The 25,022-nt window shown below is 42.8% G+C and overlaps 1 protein-coding gene across 1 annotated transcript in view; it reads left to right on the top strand.

Annotated features, from left to right (window-relative positions):
• CTNNAL1 (catenin alpha-like 1) overlaps window positions 1-25,022 on the top strand; it is a 51,386-nt gene that overhangs the window by 5,440 nt on the left and 20,924 nt on the right. The window contains exons 2-9 of the mRNA XM_006771218.2: window positions 4,431-4,620; window positions 9,052-9,239; window positions 11,142-11,261; window positions 13,371-13,460; window positions 14,512-14,682; window positions 19,812-20,012; window positions 22,092-22,178; window positions 24,612-24,770. Coding sequence (XP_006771281.1) covers window positions 4,431-4,620; window positions 9,052-9,239; window positions 11,142-11,261; window positions 13,371-13,460; window positions 14,512-14,682; window positions 19,812-20,012; window positions 22,092-22,178; window positions 24,612-24,770 — 1,206 coding nt within the window. The remainder of the gene's footprint in view (window positions 1-4,430; window positions 4,621-9,051; window positions 9,240-11,141; window positions 11,262-13,370; window positions 13,461-14,511; window positions 14,683-19,811; window positions 20,013-22,091; window positions 22,179-24,611; window positions 24,771-25,022) is intronic.

The raw sequence follows: 25,022 nt of genomic DNA, 5'->3' as shown, positions 1-25,022 counted from the left end.
TAAAAGTTTGGTCATGATTCTAGGGTATACTAGTAAGTAGACCTCTTAGTAAGGAATTTTATAAATTGACTTGGCTCCTCTGTCAATTTTAAGGGCATACCTCTGTTTGGACTGTAACATTTTCTAAACTGCTTGGAGTAAGAGGAAGTCAGCCAGCCACACCTAATTATGCACCGGAAGGATGCTTGTAGTGAAAGCAAAGTGTGTGTTTCAGAACTGAACAATAGTTGATACTTTAGCCTAATTGCAGGATCTTTTCTTTATGATTGAAAGTTTAAAGCTTTATGTAAATGAAGGGTTTGACAAACTGAGTTTGTTCCCAGGTGGTTGTTTGGAATAATCAATGGTGACCAAGCCCTGGGTTCTCCAGGTGGCCTGAAGAGTTCCCCAGTCTATCGGATTTGGAGGAAAACTAAGCTGATGCTAAAGGATTCATATTGGTCTCCCTGCTTCCCAGCAGCATGGCCCACAGTCACCCACAAAATTCACCCACAGCAACTCCTCTTTGACATGATAGCCTAATGGCTTTAGGTAATATTTTATTTTGAAGACAGTGTTCGGCCACCCATGATAGCCTAATGGCTTTAGGTAATATTTTATTTTGAAGACAGCGTTCGGCCACCCTCAAAAAAAAAAAAATCAGGAAGGACAGTACTGGGTGGGCTTTGGTGTCAGACAAACGTGGGTCCACATTCTAAACTAGGCCACTTTTTAGCTCTGTGAGTCAATACTTCCCTTCACTCAGCCTCAGTTTTCTTATGTTTAATAATACCTGAGAATTAAATAAGAGTTAATTAGAATATACCTTGAGTGCTTGCCATCAACTTGGTACTTTGTTAAACACAGAATGTGGATCGTTTCATTTAATCCTCTTAACAGCATCATAAGGCAGAGAAGGCAGCATGACTAACTGGTTAAGAGGCTAGGCTCTGGAGTCAGAATGTCTGGGGTCAGAATGTCTCCTTGATGTCCAATTTCTTTACTCTTCATGATGTTCAATTTCTTCATTTGTAAATACCTGCTTCATTGGGATTTTTTTGAAGCATTATGGGGTAGTATTACCCTGATATCAACACCAGATAAGGACAGTACAAAGAAAGAAAAGTATAGGCCAATATCCCTGAAGAATTGAGGCAAAAAAATATCAACAGAATACTAACCAACCAAATTCAATAGCACAGTAAAAGGAGCAGACATCATGATTAAGTGGGATTCCTCTCTGCAATGCAAGGATGGTTCAACAAATGCAAATCAATAAATGTAATACACCACATTAACAGAACGAAAAGGGAAAAAATCATATGATCATCTCAATATATGCATAGAAAGCATTTGACACAATTTAACATTTTTTCATGATGAAAATGCTCAACAAATTGGGTATAACAGGACCATATCTCAATATAATAAGCCCATAGCTAACATCATCTTTAATAGTGAAAAGTTGAAAGATTTTCCTCTAAGATCAGGAACAAGACAAAGATGCCCATTCTCACTCACCTATTCAGAATAGTATTGGAAGTCTTAGCTAGAACAATCAGGCAATAAAAATGAATAAAACGCCCTACCTGGTTTGGTTCAGTGGCTAGAGCGTCAGCCCACGGATTGAAGGGTCCGGGGCTTGATTCTAGTCAAGGGAGTGGACCTTGGTTGCAGGCTAGATCCCTGGCCCTGGTTGGGGCATGTGCAGGAGGCAATCAATCTTTGTAATGTGTCTTTCTCACATTGATGTTTCTGTCTCTCCCCCTCCCTTCCAGTCTCTCTAAAAATCAATGGGGAAATATCCTCAGGTGAGGATTAACAACAACAAAAAGAATAAAAGGCATTCTAATAGGAAAGGAAGAAGTAAAATTGTCTCTATTTACAGACGGCGTGAGCTTATATATAGAAAATCCTAAAGACTCCACCAAAATACTGTTAGAACTAATAAACAAATTCAACAAAATTGCAGAATTAAAAAAAATCAACATACAATCAACTACTAATAAAAATAAAATTTTGAAAATAGAAAAAGGCAGCCTGTCATCCCTTGCTTGAAGATTCTTCTTGGTTTCTATAGTAATAGAAACTAGATTTTTCAATAGAGTATACAAATATCAAATTATAATGTTGTATACCTGAAGTTTCTATAATGTTATTAACCAGTGTTACCTCAATAAATTTAATTTTTAAAAATCAGTATACAGAAATCAGTTGTTTTTATTTCTTTCTTTTCCTTTTATTTTTATTTAAAAATATTCATTGTTGAAAGAAACCAGTTGTTTTTATATGCTAACAACAAAATCTCTGAAAAATAAAGAAAACCATTCTATTTACAATAGCATCAAAGACAATAAAATAGTTAAGAGTGGGCTTAACCAAAGAGGTGAAAGATCTGTACACTGAAAACTCTAAAACTTTGATGTCTTCACAACAGGGCAACTGGCTCCCCTAAAGTGAATAATCTCAGAGTGGGAGTGAGAAGGGAGCTGCAGTATCATTTTGACCTGTCCTCAAAAGTAGCATGTTGTTGCTTCTGCTTTAATCTAAGTGCTCAGGGAGAGAGGAATGAGGCTCCAGATCTTGAAAGGTGAAATAGCAGACTCTGTGGACACACATCAAAACCAGAGAGTCTATCACTTTCCTGCTTCTGTCGCACTTACAAGAAAACACAAACTCTACTCCAACTCGTAGCCTTCGTGGCTGGTCTGTGCCTACCAGTTGGATATCAGTCTTACACTTGCCCTCTGGCCCACCCTTCTTTAACCACTTCTGGTCTTTCCTCATTCCTTAGGTGACCCCCCTCTTTTTGAAAACAGTGATTTCTTTTCCCTAGAATACTTTTTCCCTGATGTTGGCCAGCCTGGCTACTTGATGTCATTTACATTTCAGCTTAAATATCATTTTCTCATGAAGGAAGATAAATTACTTTCAGGTACACATACTTCCTATCCCATTTTCCTATTTTAATATTCGCATAGCATTTATATTTAAATTCTTTTGTTTACCTAGTTGTGTGATGATTGTATTGTGTCCCCCGACATTAGAATGTAAGCTCCATGAAAGCATGGGCCCTTCTTGTTCATTGCTGTTTCATCATCGCTTGGAATTTTATTTGGCTTATGATAGGTGTGCAACAAATATAGTTTATATAATTCAATTGTTAATTCTACTAGACGGTTAACGAGACGGAGGCCGGATTGTAATGGTCTTGTTTACTGATGCATCCTCAAGGCCTGGCATCTAGGAAGTGTTTAAAATTTGAAAAACAATATTATAGATGAGGACATGTAAAGAGATTAAATAGATGTCCCTAGGTCATGTAGCTAATCAGGACAGAGCCAAGGCCCACACCCAGGCCTTCCTGGTTCTAAACTATTAATACCATAACATAGAACGTGCTTGGCACATAATTATTGGCCAGGCAGTGATTCCCTTCCTGTTCTCTTAATTCTCTATCTGGTCTTTGCTACTACATTTATACAAAACACTTCAAAGTCATGTTCCATGGCCATCTACTATTTAGGATCTATACTTTATGTAACATTCTTTAAATATTTTTATATGTCAGCAAAGTTCACGTGCTAATTTTATAAAACATTCTGAAGATTTATCTTTGTTTCAACCGGCTTAACTTGTTACCTTTTGTATTTTATTTCAGGGCCCGGAACCAAGTGTTCAGACTCTTGGTTATTTCATTTACTTTGAGCTACAACAAAACTCAGGGAAGCATAAAACATAGATTATAAGGGTCATTCTCAGTATCTATTGAATTCAGTAAACATGTATGACACCATTTTGTACAAGCTCTGAACTTGTGCTAGCAGTAGAGTGGAATGCAAGGTGAAGATGCTGTCTCTAGCCCTGGCTGGGTAGCTCAGTTGGTTAGTGTCGTCCTGATACAATCAAGGTTGTAGGTTTGATCCCTGGTCAAGGCACTTACAAGTTTCAGCCAATGAATGCATGAATGGGTGGAGCAACAAATAGTTCTTTCTCTCTCTCTCTCTCTTTCCTTCCTCTCCCTTTTCTCTCACTTGAAAATCAGTTAATAATAATAAAATGCTTTCTACTCATAGTAGCTCAAGTCATAGCAAAAGAAACTAGACCTGAAGTGCTGTGATTTTCTGTGGATTCTCTGAATGTAATGATCTAGCCTCCCCTATTTTTCTCCTGTCTGGAAGATCTGTTGAAACACCTGGAGGGCTTCTGGAACTGCATGCCCCAGCTACCTGCCCTCTCATAAACTTGGAATTGTTATCAATGGGAGCATTGTCCTGAGGAGAGATGCAGGGTGCTTCCTGGTTGCCTCTGGGTTGAAGTATTAGACTATGAATTGGGTCTGTTAGGTTATCCAGGATGCCAGGATTAATGTACTTGGCCTTTGTGATATAGCTTCAAAAAAAGTTATTGCAATAAAACTTAAACAAGTTGCTTTTGTCTTTTATTCTTAGATTACCACCCTTATTAATCACAAAGATAATACCAAAAAGTCTGATAAAACGCTGCAAGCAATTCAGCGTGTAGGTCAAGCCGTCAACTTGGCAGTTGGAAGATTTGTTAAAGTCGGGGAAGCTATCGCCAATGAAAACTGGGATTTGAAAGAAGAAATAACCGTTGCCTGTATCGAAGCTAAACAGGCAGGTATGTGGATGTTGATGTCGAGGTGTGTTGATACCAATTGTATTGCGTTGGATACAATGACAAATTATCGTCTCATTTTGAGTAAAGATGTGCACTGTGATTTAGCCCAATGATTATAGATGCCTGGGACATTAAAGGACAGGATTGGCTTCTAGGTCTACTGAACTGCTCTTGGCTCAAGTCCTAAGTCTGAAAGTATCATTTATCCATTTATTCTTTTAATAAATATGTTTTATTGTTATTTTTTATTTTTTAGAGAGAGAGGTAGAGGGAGAGAAACATTGATATGAGAGTGAAACATTGCCCAGCTGCCTCCTACATGCCCCGCACTGGGGATCGAGCCCACAACCCATGCATGCGCCCTGGCCTGGAATTGAATCAGCCACCTTTTGGTGCATGGGACAAGGGCCAGCCAAGAGCCACACCAGCCAGAGCTCTTTGAGTAAGTGTCTACTGAATGCTGGCTATATGCCAGGCGCTTTTCTAGGCCCTGTGTATCTAGCCATGGACAGATTAGTCAAAAGTCTGCCTTCGTGGAACTCAGATTCTGGTACAGTAAGGGAGACATACCTCTGTCCAGACCATAAACGAACGAGTCAATAGGTAATAATGTCGGTTAGTGATAGTTATCATGAAGAAAGTGACAAAGCCAGGAAGGGTTAGGAAACCTATGGAATTGTATGTTAGAGACGGTAGACGCCATTGACATTTTGGGCGGGATAATTGTTTGTTGGTAATCCTTTGATGGGGGTAGTAACCCTCCATTGTCGACTGTTTAGCAGAATCCCTAGCTTCTACCTATCAGCTGCCCGTAGGTCCCCTCTGTCCCCATTGTGACAACCCAAAAAGTCTCCAGACACCCCCAAATGTTCCCAGTTGAGAACTACTGAGTTGGGGGGTCAGGAAATCCCTCTAAGGAAGTAACATTGGAGCAGAGACTGCCCAGCTATGTGGATACCTGGGAAACAGAAGAATAAAACCAGGTCTGGCCTTCTAGGCAAAGGTAGGAACCTTGGGTTGTGTTGCAAGTGTAGTAGGGGAGCTTGTAGGTTTTGTGTAGGGTGGTGATCTGATCTCATTTATATTTTAAAAGGATGACTGCTGGCTCCTGTTTGGAGAATGGGTTTTAGGGGGTAAGAGGGTGAAATCACAGAGACCAGTTGAGCGGCTGTTGCAGCGGGTCAGGGGATAGATGGTGGTGACTTAGACCCGGTGATCGCCTTTGGGGTGGTGAGAAGAGGTTGCATTTGGTTACGTATGTCATCAAGGTGACGCTGACAGGATTTTCTGACAGTTTAGTTGTGGGATGTGACGGGAAGAGTGTAGGTGTGGAGTGTGAACAGCTGGGTAAATGATGGTGCTGTTTACTTCCACGAGCAACCCTGAGGGGGGAGCAGGTGATTTGGAGAGTCACCATCGGGGAGAGGGAGTGAGAGAGATAAGGCCAAGGAAACACAGAGAGGCCAACCAGATCAGCCATGATTCTGTATGTTACATGACTGACTGCGGGTATTATTCCGCAAATGATCATTTGAGGAATTTTGAGCCAGATGAAAGACATGTCGTTTTGTGTTAGGAATCTTCCTGGGAGTATGGAGGGAATGAACAAATGAGGGCGTGTTGAGAGAGAGTGGAGACTAAAGGCAGGGAAGGTTTTATAATAAACCAGGCTAAAGCAAGGCAGGGTCCTGGTGATGTACGGAGCAGGAAGAACGCACAAAACACCCACCAGCGTGGTGAATAGCCAGAAGTCGGTCGTTGATTAAAGGAAAGGGGGGTTCTGGGTGACTCTTGGATTTCTAGCCATTCATGGAGAATAGATGCAACACTAGCTAGTTACACATAAGTTAAAGATGACAACCATGAAGCTATAAGAAAGCTTTGTGGCTTTTTCAGGGAACTGGTTTCTGAACAGTCTACACTTGCAACGACTTTATAATGTTAAGGGAGCACCGAACCTTGGTGGTGGAGCAGACCAAATGCTACCAACGCACGTACTTTAAGTTTAATGCCAGGGGTTTAGTCAGAGAGATTGAATAATGCCATATGTGCAGGCTCATGTGTAATATTTTCGGTGATTGAGAGCCACAGGAAAAAGTAACATTTTCCAGAGGTCCAGAGGGAACGTTTTCATCTTTCAGTTCTTGCTGTTAGAATGCAAACTTACACTTTTTCTCCTGCCCCTTTCTGTGTGTATGAGGTTTAATTCTAAATGTTTTTCTCTGTATATTTTGCGACATAAAACTTTGTGATAGTTCCCTATGGCTGTGTAACTAATTAACCCAAACTTAGCAACTTATACTGCAAACGTTTGTTACCTCACATGGTTCCTGAGGGCCAGGCCTCAGGGAGGGCTGACTGGCTGGCTCGGGGTCTGTCTCAGGAGGCTGCAGCCACGGGACGGGCTGAGCCTGCAGTTCTCTGAGGGTGGGCGCTGCAGGACCTGCGTTCGGACTCCTTCTCAAGGCCGTTGGCAGGCGTCACGTCTTTGTTGACCATGGACCAGAGGCCTCAGTTTCATCTCATGAATGCCTCTCTGTAGTAACAACTGCCTACAGCATGGTAGCTGCCTTCCCTCCGAGAGAGAGAGAGAGGGAGAGAGAGAGAGAGAGAGAGAGAGAGAGAGAGAGAGAGAGACAGAGAGAGAGAGACCAAAAGGGCTAGAGAGAGAGGTGGGGTGGGGGTGGGGGGCGAGGGACATCAAAACGGCTACGCCGATGCCTAATAACCCCACTTGGAAATGACATACCATCATCCTGCCATACCACACCTCGTATGATGTGGGCGGGACAGACGCAAGGATGTAGATCCCAGGAGGTGGGCGTCACTGGGGGCTTGGCGATCACAGGCTTCACCTATTAGTAGAGCTTCAGTGGTTGCCATGGCATTTCAGCATCCATATGAAGTGGCTTATCATTTGGGCTTTCCTGTGTCATTTCAAATTCCTGTTGTCTGACACTAAATTTATCATCTCCCCACGCCCTCCTGATTTTAAGTAATTTAGGTTCACAACCTTGAAGCTATTTTTATTTTTCACTTTCCTTTCCTTCATATCAACTGTTCAGGTACTAATTTTATATTTTATTTTCTCAGTATCTCCGAAATAATCTTTTTTTAAAAAAAATCCTCACCTGAGGATTTGATTATTGATTTTAGAGAGAAGAAGTGTGTGTGGGGCGGGGGGGGGAAGAGAACATTGATCAGTTGCCTCCTGTACATGCTCCGACCAGGGGTCAAACCAAAAATCTAGGTATGTGCCCTGACCTGGAATCAAACCCGCAACCCTTTTGGTATGAGGGCCAACACTCCAACCAATTGAGCCACCTGGCCAGGGCCAAATCATCCTTCTTTTTATATTCCTATGGCTTCCATCCCAGTAACATCCTTATTGCTTCATACCCACAGTTGAAATAGCAGCTAGCTTAGTAGCCTGACTTTAAGTCTGTCCTTTCAGGTGTATTTTATGTTTCCACGAGGCCTAACTTGACTTTCATTATGTCACACTTTTACTCAGGACCCTGAGCACATAGGCTGGTACCTTGTGGGTGTATGTAATGCTATTGACAGAGTGGATTTGTGAGAAAATCAATCTATTATGCACTCAGGTTTATTTAGGATTTAAAAGATTACCTAGAACATTACAAGATAATTAAGTTGTTTTTTGTTTTTTTAATACTCACCCAAGGATATGTTTTTATCGATTTTTAGATAGAGAGGAAGGAGAAAGAAAGAGAAACATTGATTGGTTGCCTCCCTACGTGTCCCAGCCAGGGATGGAACCCACTACCTTTTGGTGTATGAGATGGCACTCCAACCAACTGAACCACCTGGCCAGGGCAAAAGTTAATTTTTCTAATCTTGTTAAAATAAGGTTTAGAAACAGTTACACACTGGTTTCATTTTTGAGTAGAACACATATTTGTATTGTTTTATAGATTGTTCATTGCTATTAACGGTCAAGAGGTTTTTAAAAAAGAAAACAAATACATATACAGTTTTTGGTAGCAACAGTGAAGAATGTTTTCCAGAGGGTGGGGAGTCCACTTGGTAGAATGGCTCATGCCGGGAATCATAGGAAATATCAGTTCAAACAGAAGCCTGAGGGAGGGTCTGCCGGGGGCTGAATTCTCAGGAGGGATGCTCTCTTTCAGTTTAGTTTTCCATCCAGAGCTCAGGCTGGCCAGCAGATGATCTCGCTTATTGTTTCCTTTTGTCTATGGATGATTCTTCTAGGCCCCCTTTTCACTGAGGGTGCCGCTCCCTGGGGCCCAAAGCCTTGTCTTCTCTCCCTGGGTATCCATAAAAACTCAAGTGCCTTCAGGTTATGGAGATGGGCAGCGTGATACCTTCAAGAGACAAGAAAAATCTGGATTTTAATTTAAAGTGTGTCTGATTCCCAATTTGACATTTCTTCCTTGCCTTTCTTGTTAGGAGAAACGATTGCAGCACTTACAGATGTAAGCACCCCGAATCACCCCGAATCTGGGGGCCAGATCACCATTTTTACAGACAAAACAGGAGTTATAAAGGCTGCGAGATTACTCCTTTCTTCAGTGACAAAAGTGTTGCTGCTGGCAGACCGAGTGGTCATTAAGCAGATAATAACATCAAGAAATAAGGTACTTGCCTTTCGGTTGTTTCTATACTGGGTTTTTCAGGGTTGTTCACAAAGTTTGTTGTTGTTTTTAGGTTAATTGCAAGTAACTTAGCAATGCTTGTCCACTGAACACCATGACAATGTATATAGCAGAAACCTAGGTGATAAAAATACTGAATTTCTCAGTGTCCTTTTTTTCCAAATCAGAGAGTAACAATTTAGAAGCTTAAGAAAACACTCCCATCACCAGAAACCACAATTAGCCACACTATAGAATTTTCCTATGCAAAGTTCCTAAATATTACTGAAAAATTGCAAACCTTTGAGAATAGATTTAAACTCTTCCAGTGTCTCAGATAACGGTGCTCCTCAGTCATTCAGGAAGCCGGGGGTAGTGGGGTGGGGGTGGGGGGGGCACAATCACTTGTTTCCCTGGATCATGCACTAGGCAAGGAGGGCACTCAGCCAGTGACTGGATGGGCCCAATTGTGTGTAAGGGCCAAAGCCACCTGACCAGGGTGGAGTGATTCAGAGGGTAACTTTAAAGAGAGAAAGAAATTGGAGAGGTGACTGGATCGGGCAGTGCTAGAGGAATGAAAACCACCTTCCCGTCTCTGAAAGACAGACACTCTGCTCGGTGGCGGCAACCTGCCTTATCTGTGGAGTCGCCGGGACTTCCTGAGCTGCCCGGGCAGACTAACTGGCCGAGTATCCATCACATCCTCATTAGAGAGAAGGAAACACAGGATATCTGTGTTTTCGTTACCAGCTTGGTGGGACTAAAACTAACCCAGCAGTGTTGTTTTAGAGAGAAGTATTCGGAACACTGTTTCACATCTATTTACTTTCTTTTTTATTTTTATTATTTTTAATTTTTTTTAATTATTTTTTTAATCCTCACCCGAGGATATTCTTTTTCATTGATTTTCAGAGAGTAGAAGGGAGGGAGAAGGGGGAAAGACACACACACACACACACACACACACACACACACACGTGCACGCACGCACGCACATGCACACACACACAAGTACATCAACTGGTTGCCTCCAGAACTCACCCCGTCAGGGACTGGGGCCGGGGATCAAACCTGCAACTGAGGCAGGCGCCCCTGACCTGGAATCCAGCCTACGACCCTTTGGTCCATGGCCTGACACTCTAACCACTGAGCCAAAGCAGCCAGGCTGTTTACTTTATTTCTAAGAATATGCATGATATTTTCTGTTGCCTCTCCTACGGGTTCATGCTCTCTGTTCACCCCTGGCTGCCCACAGCTTCTTGGCAGTGAATTCATCTAACACAGCCAGTTCCTGACCGATCCACCCTGTTTCCTGTTCCTGAAGTCCCCACGCCTCCCTCTCCACTCCTCACTCTGGGAGAGAAATAGAGAGAGTTAGAAACATCGATGAGAGAGAAACATCGATCAGCTGCCTCCTGCACATCCCCCACCGGGGATGTGTCCGCAACCCAGGTACATGCCACTGACCGGAATCGAACCCGGGACCTCCCAGTCCGCAGGCTGACGCTCTATCCACTGAGCCAAACCGGTTTTGGCCATGTACCGTCTCTTATCTCACCCCTCCGGGTCCTCTGAAGATTGGATTACCATAGTCCTACCCGTGCTCACCTTCTCCAGAATTCGCTTCATACACGATTTCTTCTCGTGGATATTTTCTTGAATATTCTCTTGCATATTAGTCATTTCCTTTTTGCTTTTTCCTTTTGATTTTCAAGTGAGCCCAAGTCTCCCCATCCTAAAAACAACTTGTCCCCTTGATAATTCTCACCTTTGGATCTGCCTCTGCTTCTCTGAGCCCCGCTGTCCCTGCAAATGAAAATTTCTCTATCCCTCTCTCTCCTCAGTCCTGACCTCTTACTCTCTTTCATGTCTACACCTGAGAATAAAATATTCTCTGGTTTGCAGGTTCTTGCAACTATGGAAAGACTGGAGAAAGTGAATAGCTTTCAAGAGTTTGTCCAGATATTCAGTCAATTTGGAAATGAAATGGTGGAGTTTGCACATCTAACTGGAGATAGACAAAATGTACGTATTTACCGCAGGGTAAAGTTTCCAAGTACACGCATACTTTTCTGGTGCACAAGTCACAGGTATTTGTTCCGTCTCACACACTGGGGGAGGTCAGACTCGCCTTCAAGGCCCAACTCAAGTGCTTCCTCTTTTGTGAAACATTCCATTTCACGTTTCGATCAGGGCTCGTTATTTATTTGCATTGGCTATGTGTTAGGTACTTAATATCCACGATCTCATTTAATTCTCAAAACATCCCTGTGAAGTAGGTATTGTTATTGTGAACGTGAGGAAACTGAATCTGAGAAAATAATAAGCTTTCCCACGGTCACTCTTCTAGCAGATTGGGCTCAGTTATGTCTGATTCTAAAACCTGTAGTTTTCAAACGAAACCGTAATAGAAGTTCTTTATAGGCCTGTGCCCTAGTTCAGACTGCATGCTCTGAAGTTTAGGAAGGTGGGAGACCGTATTATATCCAGGACTGATGTTTCCTTGTGAGGGTATTTGTGCATGAGTGTACCTTGTAAACAGGTTGACGGTACAGTAATTGAGCTTTCCTTGGGGTGCTTTGGTGTAGCCCCACAGGTGGTGGTCTGGGACGTGAACTCTCAGGCTGTAGTTGGAGTTGGAAGGTGGGTATTGGGCTGGGAAGTGCCAGACCAGATGGTGATGCTTCCCGTGGTGCTTCTTGGACCGCCTGGGATTTATGGAGGCCTCTGTTTCGTCCTGTGGACCAGCCCTCTGAGATTGAGATGCCATCTTTGCCCATCACTGGCCATCACCACCCACTGTATGATAGCGTGTGTGGCTTACAAGTGTCTTATGTGGCGCACATGCTTGATGCATTGTCAGCTAGACCCACAGGTTGTTCTGCAAGAAGTCCTGTTTGATATGTTAAAGACAAAGGGGAAATTTTAGAAGTGACCTCAACTTTTATTTTTGATACTCGTAATGGAGGATATTCAGAGGTAGGGATCTGATCTTGTGACGTAAATTAACGTTTGGTTCAAAGAAAGCTATATTGGGATGCAAGTGAATGAGTGATAGTATAGGCATAACTTTGAATCTACTATAATAATTTACTAAAACAAATAAAAGGAAAACCATTCTCAAACTTTGAGTCTATGTTTTTTGTAAGAAAGGGTTTGTCACTCAACTCAGAAATGAAGACAGACCGACTAATGTGGCAGGTGAAAATTTTATGTACTTTAAATGTCAATGTCCACAAGTAACAATGTATTGGAGCACAGCCATGCTAATTTGTTTAGGTATTATCTGGAACAGTATTCACACTACAGTGACAGAATTAAGTAGTTGTGACAAAGACCACCATATGGTTCAGGAAACCTAAAAGCTTATTATCTGGCCTTTTATTGAAAATACATGCTGACCTCTGAATTAGATGGTCATAACCAAATTATGAGTAGTTGGTTCTAGATTGGATAAGTAATATTCGATACTTCTGTGATAAGCACACATTCCATCAAGGGCTCTATGCAGAGAAACCAAAAGAAAAAAAAATTCAAAATACAGTTCTTGCTTCAGAGTTCATAATCTAGTTGGGGAAGATTATATATCTACAAAACAGCCTAAGAACATTCCAGAGCAGCAGGTTGGTTACGTGTAGGACATACCAACCTCATATGGAGATGAATTAGTACTTAGATGGATTAATCAGACATGGTCCCTGGAAAGAGTTGCCTTCTAACTATCTATTTTGAAGGAAATAATAGCCCACAGGTGCCCAGTAAATGAGCCACTTTTATTTAAGTAAAGCACGGGATGAGCGTTTCTGGTTAGGAGTGAGGTGTGTCCACGAGGACATGAGAACGCCAGGCGTGGCCGGCCACCAGAAAGTGAGCACGTGGCAGCCTCTCCTGGGGCTCAGCCCAGGGTCTGCCGGCCTTACTAAGGGCAGCTTCTTACTCCCCTCTGTTCTGTGCATGTGGTCAGATTGAAGAGGGGACTCTTCGTAAAACTTCGTTCTAGCTTTTTTCACGTTGTCACTTTTTTAACCTTGTCACTTCACTGTTGAGTATTGTCATTATTGAGTAAATGATTTTTCAAGAAATTGGATTGTCCGCATGATCCTAGCATGCTCGGCGATTTCATTCTCTTTTTAGGATCTGAAAGATGAAAAGAAAAAAGCAAAAATGGCAGCAGCGAGGGCAGTTCTGGAAAAGTGTACAATGATGCTTCTCACAGCTTCAAAGGTAAGAGCACTTTTTGTTTCACTGTATTGCAAATTAATTAGAGAACCTGATTAAGTGCATCTAACTTATATGTTGTCCATTTTAAAAAGGATCGAGATGATAAATTGGAATATAGGCTCTCATAGTTGGATCTCAGTTGTTCTTTGGCAAGAATGCCAACTTTCTTCCCCGGTTCCGAACAGCAATTCATCTAGGAGTCAGCTTTGCTTGAGCAACTAAGCAGAAGGTGCTGTATTAGGTGCTGGGAATGGAGGCCTGTCCCACATGGCCACTGCCTGCGGGGTTTTGCCAGTCTCGTTGGGGAGCCAGCACACCTATCTCTAGCGCAAGCTAGGCAAGTTAGAATCTGTTAAGTAACTGGAGAATTAAGTCAGCCCTTACTTTGTTTATTCTGGAAAGTCATATCTCTAATTCCTTATCCTACTTTAAACACAATTGTCAATCAAGAGCTTGTAATTCCAAACTGCACTTGGCCAGCAAATTGGTACAATTCAAGAACGAACTAGTCAGCATCTCGTTGGCAGTGTGTTTAGAATTGCCTTTTCTGCTCAGAATATTTATTCTGCTGGGATCGGTAAAGCCAGAAAAACAGATATCTCTGGAGCCCAGATAGAAGCCTGTGTTAGTATCTGGCCCTTGAGTAGTTTTGCATTTACATCATTTTTTAAAAAGGCAAACATACATCCACAGTCATATCTCACCTGTTTATTTTTCCTCATTGTTTTTTAGTTCTTACGCACACAAGACAACATTTCAAAATATTTTTAATCATGATAAAGATGTAGATAGGGTTTTTCCCCCCAAAATTTTAAGTAATCTGATTATTGAAGTATAAAGATATAGTTTGCACTCTGCCTTTTTCACTTAACCTTGCTATCGCTTTTTACTCATCCTGCTTCCACTTTTAGTGAGGAGAAGCAGCTGGGTGAGCCAGGGACCCGGGAGATTTTGGTAAAGAACCATTTTTATTAGCATGACATGTTCTCTGTAAGATTTTGTGTGTTAGGATTTGGATCAAATCTTAAAATAAAAAGCTTCACTTGTTTTGAAGACGTGTCTCAGGCATCCCAACTGTGAATCAGCCCATAAAAACAAAGAAGGGGTATTTGACCGAATGAAAGTGGCACTGGATAAGGTCATTGAAATTGTGACTGACTGCAAGCCCAATGGAGAGACTGATGTTGCAGCCATCAGTATTTTTACTGGAATTAAAGAATTCAAGGTGAGAATAAAGAGAATATATTTCTTTTCTTTGTTTTTTTCCATTTTAAAGGAGCATTGCTATATGTAATATCTTTATTTTTGTGTAATATTTTAGAATAGATGCTTCACAAAAGCAGATATTTCTCTTTTAAAAATGCCAGGAGGTACAAACTTTTTTTTTATTGATTTTTTTTTTTTACAGGGAGGAACGGAGAGAGATAGAGAGCTAGAAACATCGATGAGAGAGAAACATCGAACAGTTGCCTCCTGCACATCTCCTACTGGGGATGTGCCCGCAACCCAGGTATATGCCCTTGACCGGAATCGAACCTGGGACCTTTCAGTCCACAGGCCGATGCTCTATCCACTGAGCCAAACCGGTTTCGGCGAGGAGGTACAAACTTAATAACCAGTAAATCTTGGCTCAGTGTGGAATGTACAAAGAACACTGGTCTTGGGTTATTGCAGCTACTCTGGCCCTGGGTAGCTGTATGGTTTGGCAGTAGCCTCCTGTCATCTGTTTAGGAGCGTGTCCCTAACCAAGACTTTGGAGCAGTGCTACACCATCCATGGATGGTGGCAGACAGCAAATCATTTCTGCTGGAATGTCTGCTCTTCCCTGGGGTATAGGACTTACAATTTGAGATGGTAGTAGTTGTAATAGTAGTAATAGTATTTATGATAACTAAAATTTTAAAATGAATGATAATACATTGCTAACATTTATGGAGCACTTACTGTGTGCCAGCCCTGTTTTGAGTCCTTTAAATGTATGTGTATGTATAATTCTCACAAGAACTACTGTTCTTATCCCCATAGACCAGGGATGGGAATGTCTGGCCTGTGGGCCATATCAGGCCCATGAAATCATTGGTCTGGCCCTGCCAAGGCATTAGGGGTGAGTGCCTTAAATGTGTGACCAAATATAGCAGGCTAATTGCAAGGTTGATAATTTTGTATGGCCCGTGAATGATGTTATAAATACCCAAATGGCCCTTGGCAGAAAGAAGGTTCCCCACCCCGACATAGACTGTTGGGGAAACTGAGAATCGGATTAAGTATGCCTGCCAGCTGGGAAGTGCCAGAGTTGGGATCTGAAACTAGCAAGTCTGACTCCAGAATCCCACCATTTTAGGGCAGAACTTCTCATCAGAGGTCAGAGAGACGGTGAAGATGCTCTTTGGCTCAGAGCCGTGTCTGAGTCACGGGGGCCCTAGGAAATCATCTAGCACAACCCCTTATTCAGCAGATGGGAAAACTAGGGCCTAGGTAATGGCGAACCTATGACACACACACTTAGGGCAGAACTTCTCATCAGAGGTCAGAGAGATGGTGAAGCTGCTCTTTGGCTCAGAGCCGTGTCTGAGTCAGGGGGTCCCTAAGAAATCATCTAGCACAACCCCTTATTCAGTAGATGGGAAAACTAGGGCCTAGGAAATTAACTAATTTGCCTAAGGGTTGCCACCTCTCTGATCAGCAGGGCTGTGACAGGACAGGGATGGCATGGTTTTCATCTTACTGCACTTTCACTTTTCAGGTTGATTTTTCTATGATTTAGTTGTATTTCCACTTTGGTTCTGGGAAGAGGTGCGTGTAACTCCCACCTTCTCCACTGCCATCCTGGATCCTCCACTTTGAGTTTTAATTGTGTGAAGGTCTAAGTAGGAACATGGGGTGAAAGGTCCTTTATTTTTAGGGGCTGTGCTCTTAATAAATATTATTTAATCTCTAACATCCTTTTTAGGTGAATATTATTATACCCATATTTTTTATGTAATATTTTTTAAAAATGGATTTGAGAGAGAGAGAAAGGAAGAGAGAGAGAGAAAGAGAAACATTGATTCCACTGATTTACTGTATACATTCATTGGTTGCTTCTTGTATGTGCCCTGACCGGTGTCAAACCCGCAACTTTGGCTTATCGGGACGGTGCTCTCACTAACTGAGCTACCCGGCCAGGGCCTATTATATCCACATTGTTTTAGGAGAAAAGCTAATAAGTGGTGGAGTCCTTTTTTAAAAGCAGGACTCTCTATTCCCAATGTCTGTGACCTTCCAGTTTATACCTCTGGTTTGTTTATATGCTACCAGTCCTGCCCTAAATCCCTTCCCGAGGGGAAGGAAGCTACTAGGAAGGACCATTCTCTTAGAGTTTTTGAAAGGGACCTTAGAGATTATTATTCTAATCCCCTCTTTTTATACAGGCCAAGGGGGAGCTGTCTTGTCAAAGGTCAGAGGATAATTAGGGAAACAGTGTCCGTATGCGTTACTCTTTCCTCCTAGTTGTAGGACTTCCACTCAGCCAGCGTTCCTGTGGTTCTGGGTGGTGTCCGTTCCGTCTTTTAGTTTCACTTTTGAAGTGGTTGTTCGAGGCAGCAAACTCCGGCGTTAACCTATGCCGCCATCTTGGTTCTCTGGAGTCCTTTTTTAAAAGCAGGACTCTCTATTCCCAATGTCTGTGACCTTCCAGTTTATACCTCTGGTTTGTTTATATGCTACCAGTCCTGCCCTAAATCCCTCCTCGAGGGGAAGGGAGCTACAAGGAAGGACCATCCTCTTAGAGTTTTTGAAAGGGACCTTAGAGATTATTATTCTAATCCCCTCTTTCTATACAGGCCGAGGGGGAACTGTCTTGTCAAAGGTCAGAGGATAATTAGGGAAACAAGTAGGGTTGGAGCCTGGCCTTTTGCCCCTTGACATTGCGTTTCTGCCGGGCTCACTGGGGGCAGTGCGGTACCTGTGGCCCCTGAGACTGCGTCTGCTGCTGACCCTCTGCCGCAGGCATTGGAGGCAGAGCTGCTATGAACAGACTCAGTCTCACTACCAGTGGTTATCTTTTTGGCATCTTACCTATTTTCAGATGGAGAGTATAATCTGTAGAGAGAATATTTTTACTGCATTTGGTACTGTGAATATATGGACAAATCTTCTGAAATCATACAAATGAATGGCCTTCAACAAAATAACTTTACCACGTTACTGTTTAAAAATGCATCGTAATAAAAAGAAAAGAAGGGGGTGGGGAAGGAGGGGGGTCTAATACGTGGTGACAGGAGAAGATTTGACTTTGTGAGGTGGGCACACCAAATCATACAAATGAATGGCCTTCAACAAAATAAATTTACCAAGTTACTGTTTTAAAACACATCTTAATAAAAAGAAAAGAAGGGGCTGGGGAAGAAGGGGGTTCTAATATGTGGTGACAGGAGAAGAGTTGACTTTGTGAGGTGGGCACACAGTGCAATATACAGATCTTGTAACATAGAAACCCACACCTGAAACCTATATGTTCATGTTGACCAATGTTACCCTGATACATTTAATAAAAAATAAAAAACAAACCAACAATCCACATCTGGTTCAATCCCCAGTAGGAGGTGTGCAAGAGGCAGTCGATCAATGATTCTCTCATCATTGATGTTTCTCTCTGCCTCTCCCTCTCTCTCTCTAAAAAATATCAATCAAAACATTTTTAAAACAATCCTGTCCACATATGATGGAGGGGTCCACTTTTATCCATGTTCTTTCCTACCTTTAAAAAAAAATCCTGTCCCTGCCGATGTGGCTCTGTGGTGGAGCACTGACTCATGAACCAGGGGTCACAGGTCAATTCCTGGTCAAGGCATGTGCCCAGATTTCGGGTTCAATCCCCAGTAGGAGGTCTGCAGGAGGCAGTCAATCAATGATTCTCTCATCACTGATGTTTCTCTCTGCCTCTCCCTCTTTCTCTCTAAATAATATCAATAAAAACATTTTTAAAACAATCCTGTCCACATATAATGGAGGGACATATGATCGCAGCCTTCAGGGGGCTTACCGACGCCTAGTGGGGAAGACAGGCATTAAACAAACAAATAAAAAAGTAAACATGTAATGGCATGCTGGGATGACGACTTAGACTGAGAGTTAATGTGGGTAAGAAGAGGGTCTCATTTAGGTTGTGTGATCTGAGAAGGTGTAAGGACTTGAAAAGGACTTGTGTCTTAATTTTTAACTAGGTCAAGAATGATGATGAGCATCCTAGGCACAAGATAAAATAGTTTAGTCTTAGATATGATAAATTTATGTAAGAAAGTTAGATTTTAGAAATTAACCCATTTATAGTTAGAGTGGGGAAATATAACTAAATACTTAAAATTCTACTTTCACTGGAGGAGAAGGGGCAGCAGGCAGTCCCCTATGGCTCTGGATCCTCCTAAATCTTAGTATTGTAAAGATTAACCTGAAATCGTATGAGTGAAAGGACTTTAACGTGCTAAACGAAGGTAAGCCATTTCCCTCGGCACCTTCACTGTGACACAGTCTGGATCATCAGCGCTTGCTGCCTCCTGGCCCCAGTTGTTTCTGTGATATGTTCAGAGCTAGAGGTTGGGGTGGCACAGCGTATCTTAGGAAACCGACAGGGAGGAAGGCTGTCCAGGGACATTGTCACACAGTGAGGGAACTCGAAGCACCAGGTGGTGAAGTGAGCGTGGGGGTGAGGTGACTATTAGAGAGGTGTATGAAGGCAGGACCCCAGAGGGTTTTGTGTTTTACCGTAGAGGTTTGGGCTTGATGTTATAGATGGTGAGGAGCCCATTAGCGAGGAGTGGTGATATCAGAAGCTTCACCTTTTCAGAGGGATCATCCAGGCCCCCTGGCCGAGGACACTGGTCAGGGAGGTGCTGTTGGGGACATCAGACAAAACGGTTGAGTTTTGCTGAATTAATTAAGGAAAAATTGAATCCTTTCCCAGTCCCTCCCCTACCCTCCACCCTCCACACCCTTCCCCTGGGCTCAGCACATTTCTCTTTTTTGGGTGTAGCATTTTCTAGGACTTTGCATCAGCATTTTCTCAGACGCAGATCCTTTACGTGGAGGCGGGTTCGTGTTTTCTGCCGGTTGCTACATGATCATGCTCTTCCTGCCTTCGCCTTCACTGACCTCACAGGAATGTTGTATTAACAGCGATGGGAGCGAGGCCCTGCATGGCCGTCGGGGGCTCCCGGGTTAGTGGAGAACGTAGTTGTCAGTGGAGGTTGCATCCCCCCTGGGCCCCCAGACCAGCCAAGAAATTGCTCGTGTCCCCCTGCGCACTGCTAGAAACCACAGTCCATTTTGGTTAGGTGGGAATATTGACGCGTGGGTGGACGTTGCTTTTGTTCTCAGATGAATATCGAAGCTCTTCGGGAGAATCTGTACTTTCAGTCCAAGGAGAATCTCTCCGCGACGCTGGAAGCCGTCTTGGAGCGCACGGAGGACTTCACCGATTCCGCCTACACCAGCCACGAGCACAGGGAGCGCATCCTGGACCTGTCGGCCCACGCGAGGGCGGAGCTCCAGCAGCTGGCCTCCGTGTGGTTCCAAGCTGTAAGAACCTGCTTCCATGGAAGTACCCTTTGTCAGTTGCTCTCCCCTCAAGTTGTGAGAGATGGGGATGCTGCCCACCACCAGGATTTTTTCAGGAATGTGGATGTGGTCCAGAGGGAGACGAGGGCGTCTCATTCCTCGTCCCCCTCCTGCTTGGCCAAAGTACCCTTACCATCCACGCGGCACTCACAGGGCTTGACATCCCAGCTTGTTTCCCATCCTGGCCAGTCTGGACTCTGTGCCATCCTCACCATCACAGTTCACCCTGTTGTCTCTGCTCTTCCCCCAAACTCACCTCTGGAACATTCCTCCCCAAAATGCTTCTTCCGAGTGGGGAGCAGAGGAGACCCCACTTAGAAGGTCTCGGGACCTGAGTCTTACCAGAGGCACTCAGATGTGCACAGCTCCTCACTCTGAGGACAGCTGGTTTGCAGACACAGCGATCTAGGGAGCTTATGGAGGTCTAGGTGCAGTGAAGACGGTAGATCCAGCTGCCGGAGGAAGATTTCTCACCCTCACACAGATTCCTGGTCTGTGGGCAGACTCTTAGAGAGCCTACATAGGCTAGTGGTCTACGTAAAACATGGGCAGCTCTCTGGGCAGGAGAGGTAAAGGCTGGCAGAGGCAGGACAGCACAGGAAGCAGGTGCCACGTTTCTTATAGAGGGTGGGTTACAACATTGAGAGACAGAAGCCTGAGGTGACACTGGCACCTTTATTTACTTCTTAGACCTCAGCTGTGTCAAACAGTATTTAACGTGGTTTTCAACCTATAGCATGGAGTGAGCAAATCTGGACGTCTTAAGGGAACGCTTTGGCAGAAAAGATGAAGAGGAAGGGTGAATGTGGCTGGGAATGGACTGACCAGAGCAGATCTTACTTCCTTTAAGACATTGATTTATGAATGAAGAGTAGATACGAATCACAGATTTCGCTCATATTTTCTTGGCATCACAGCATTACAAATGCTCACATTAGCAGGAAAACGTAACCTAGGGCAGAGTAGTGTCAGGGATGGAAGCAATGTTTCTGTCTAGTTTGAATGATCTGTGCGCTATCTAATCTGAAGTATAGATTGCTCTGTGTTAAATATGTAAGCCCACCATTCGGGGAAGAGCATTTCTGTAGGAAACGCTGTCTGTGTTGGGGATCTGATTCTATCAGTACTTAGGTTTGCAAGTAGCACCTTTCACATGTTTCACAAGCACCGGCTTCTCCGATTCTGCATTCCAGGTGTATTGTTCATGCATTCATTTATTCCCGTTGTTACCATGGGCTTTTTATATGCCAGGCACTGGAAATCTAAAGATGAAGAAGATAAGGTCTTTGCCTGCAAGAATTTGCAATGTAGAAGAATGTGGGGAGGGGTGAGGCAGTACAGAGAGCTGTGTAAGCGTCCAAAGAGAAGGGACAGACCATGTGCTGAGAGGATTGGAAGGGGGATGGATTTTTATTCAGGGAGAAAAATGAAGATGGCTTCTTGGGGATATTGACATTTAACTTTGATTTATTCATTTGCTGTGCCATTTGCTGTGCCAGGGATTATGGATTCAGTGGTGAGCAAACTATGATCGCTCGCAGCCTTCAGGGGGCTTACCGACGCCTAGTGGGGAAGACAGGCATTAAACAAACAAATAAAAAAGTAAACATGTAATGGCATGCTGGGATGACGACTTAGACTGAGAGTTAATGTGGGTAAGAAGAGGGTCTCATTTAGGTTGTGTGATCTGAGAAGGTGTAAGGACTTGAAAAGGACTTGTGTCTTAATTTTTAACTAGGTCAAGAATGATGATGAGCATCCTAGGCACAAGATAAAATAGTTTAGTCTTAGATATGATAAATTTATGTAAGAAAGTTAGATTTTAGAAATTAACCCATTTATAGTTAGAGTGGGGAAATATAACTAAATACTTAAAATTCTACTTTCTGTTCTAACCATAAGCAGATAAATTTAAAAAATCTTCTTATAGTGCCACAGAATAGTATTAAAATTTATTATAATTTATAGTTCAAGTAAAATTGGAGTCATCAGATGAAAAAGATGAGGTAACCCTATGCATATACTTTTTAAATTTGCTAGCAAAGCAAGAGAACAAAAAGCATCGCCGAAGAGCTGGAACTCAGTATATTGAAAATCAGTCATGGCCTCAATGAACTTAAGAAAGAAGTAAGTATAGTTTGAAATCTAGCCTCTTTTAACACTTTGCAAATTTTCATGTTGTGTATGGTACGTAGGAAATGCATTAGTATGTCGCTGTGCACAGAAAATAAGTTTTTAAAGTTTTCCTTGGACCTACTAATTTTGAAGCCACCATTTTATTGGTGCCAACAGTCTTAGAGCTTGTACATGAATGTCCACAGCAGCGCTACTTATAATGGCCCCAGACTGGAAAAAACCTAAAATCTCATCAATGGGAATTGATAAACGAATTTTGGTATGACTAAACAAAATATTGTTCAGCAATAAAAATTATATACTTGGTGATCTGTTTCACATCTTACTTGGTTCCGACCTCTATTGAAACCTTCATTTTCACATCCTATTAAACATAGAAGGATACCGTTTTCTATGGTTTAAACAAACCCTACCCATTCCCCCCAACCCCCATCCTATTCAATTTCAGCTGAACTATTGTTAGAAATGTGACCATCAGAAGAGCACAAAATCCCTGAGGCGGAGTGGCTTTCCACAAGCTTCATTTTTCTTACCTCTGAAATGGGTATAACAGCAACCACCTCGGGTTTTGTAAGAATTAAGGGCGATGACGTCTATAAAGTTGTTGTCAGTACATTGCACGGAGCAGGAATTGGTGTTATTCTCCCTTCCTCCCTTAGGGTCGGTCATAAGTTGTCTCTAGAACCATTTGTAAAATTTACGTGGCCTTGGACACGTGACTCCACCTTTTCATAGTCTGTAAATAAAGTGCTGGCATTAACTATTCTCTAAGGCCCTGGTGGCTAAACAGAGTCTTTTAGAATTCTCATGTGATATTTTGTTTCCAAAAAAAAGGGCATTTTAATGTCTTTGTTTCTGACTAATTATTCTCACTTGATTGTGTGGATGTGGACTGCCTATTGTTAATTTCGTAGCAAGCCCTGTAATTTGAGTTGACATTGGATTACTTCCAAGGGGGGAAAAAATCACTTCGTTCAAATAGGCTCCACTCAAGATCAGATTTTTTTCTGGGGACAGTGCTATTGAAAGTGATCTCTTTCTGGATAACCCCAAAAGAACCAGTCACATTTCTTTTAAATTTATAATTTTATTGATTTCAGAGAGGAAGAGAGAGGGAGAGAGAGATAGAAACATCAATGATGAGAGAGAATCATTGATTGGTTGCCTCCTGCACGCCCCCTACTGGGGATCGAGCCTGCAATCTGGGCATGTGCCCTTGACCAGAACTGAACCTGGGACCCTTTAGTCCACCGGCCGATGCTCTATCCACTGAGTCAAACTAGCTAGGGCCTATCACATTTCTTATTTTAAGGTCAGGATAAGAAGACTTTGGAGGTAATAGTACCCAAAGATGTCCAGTGTGAGTGGGCCATGCTTAAAATGCACTCCAAAGTCAAATATAACCTTGGAGGTTTTGTTACCCTTTTATGTATCATTTCTCCTGCGACCCAGGTGTTAAGAATAAAGTTCTGGACAACTATAGATGCACTGTAACCCCGCTGAGGGGAGGGTTGTGTCCTATTTGTCACGTGGGCCCAGGCTCTAACCCAGTGCCTGCCATGATGTAGGTGTTCAAATTGTGGTGACTACCTTATTGGCTAAATCCCACATTGATGCGATTACAGTCAAAGGCACATGCCTGTTTTCGGGCTTGATCCCCAGTAGGGGGCGTGCAGGAGGCAGCCAATCAATGATTCTCGCTTATCATTGATGTTTCTCTCACTCTCCCTTCCCCCTAAAATTAATAAAAATATATTTTTAAAAAACATTCACTCTTGCCCTAACTGGTTTGGCTCAGTGGATAGAGCGTTGGCCTGTGGACTGAAGGGTCCCAGGTTTGATTCCGGTCAAGGGCATGTACCTTGGTTGCAGGCACATCCCCAGTAGGGGGTGTGCAGGAGGCAGCTGATTGATGTTTCTCTCTCATTGATGTTTCTAACTCTCTATCTCTCTCCCTTCCTCTCTGTAATAAAATCAATAAAATATATTTTAGAAAACACACAAAACAAACAAAAAAACCACTCACTCGTGATGACAAACTACCAATTGATTTTTTTCTTAATACTTTGGATACCATACTGTAATACTGTTCTATTCCTTGAAGAGTAGCAGAAGCATTTTTTAGGTAAGAGAGGAGCTGTGTGGGAAAGAGCTGATTGATAATAGAATGAACAGGGGATCGAGTTCATTTTCTACAAACGGCATTACTGCCCACACAGGGGCCTCGAAGATGTTCCCATCACCCCCAGGTCTGCACAACTGCTACCGTTACCAAGGGGAACTGTGCACTTCCCCCTGAAAGGTTCCACTGGGACTGTGTTGAGGTCGCTGCTCTTTGGTTTTTAAAGTGATTCTGGGGTGCTTGGCCACAAAATCTTATGGTTTGTTGTTTGTTTCATCACCCTTCACCCCCCACATCTACAGCTTCACAGTACAGCAACTCAGCTGGCAGCAGACCTGTTAAAATACCATGCTGACCACGTGGTTTTAAAAGCATTAAAACTTACGGGAGTAGAAGGAAATTTAGAAGGTTTGGCTGAATGTGCCTGTAAATTCTCAGAACAGAAAGAGCAGCTTGTCGAGGTGAGTGATCGGTTTACTTGTTCAAGAAATGGTGGTTTAATGGTAGCTGTATATCAGCAGGGAATGTTAACGCAAATGCAGTTTCGGGACACCTTACGTGAGCATTTTCTCTCTCGTTTGGAATTCTAAAGGTATTATGTTTATCTGTTCTGACCTTACAGCAGTCTGGCTTCTAAAACAAAACAACCCAGACTGCTGGAACCCACAAATGCACTCCTTGTTAATCTTCTTTTCCTTATTCTCCTTGAGAGC

Source organism: Myotis davidii, unplaced genomic scaffold (assembly GCF_000327345.1).
Source record: "Myotis davidii unplaced genomic scaffold, ASM32734v1 scaffold64, whole genome shotgun sequence".
In the NCBI taxonomy this organism is placed as follows: Eukaryota; Metazoa; Chordata; class Mammalia; order Chiroptera; family Vespertilionidae; genus Myotis; species Myotis davidii.
Note: the sequence above shows the minus strand (reverse complement) of the source record. Positions and strands in the feature narration are given on the sequence as shown.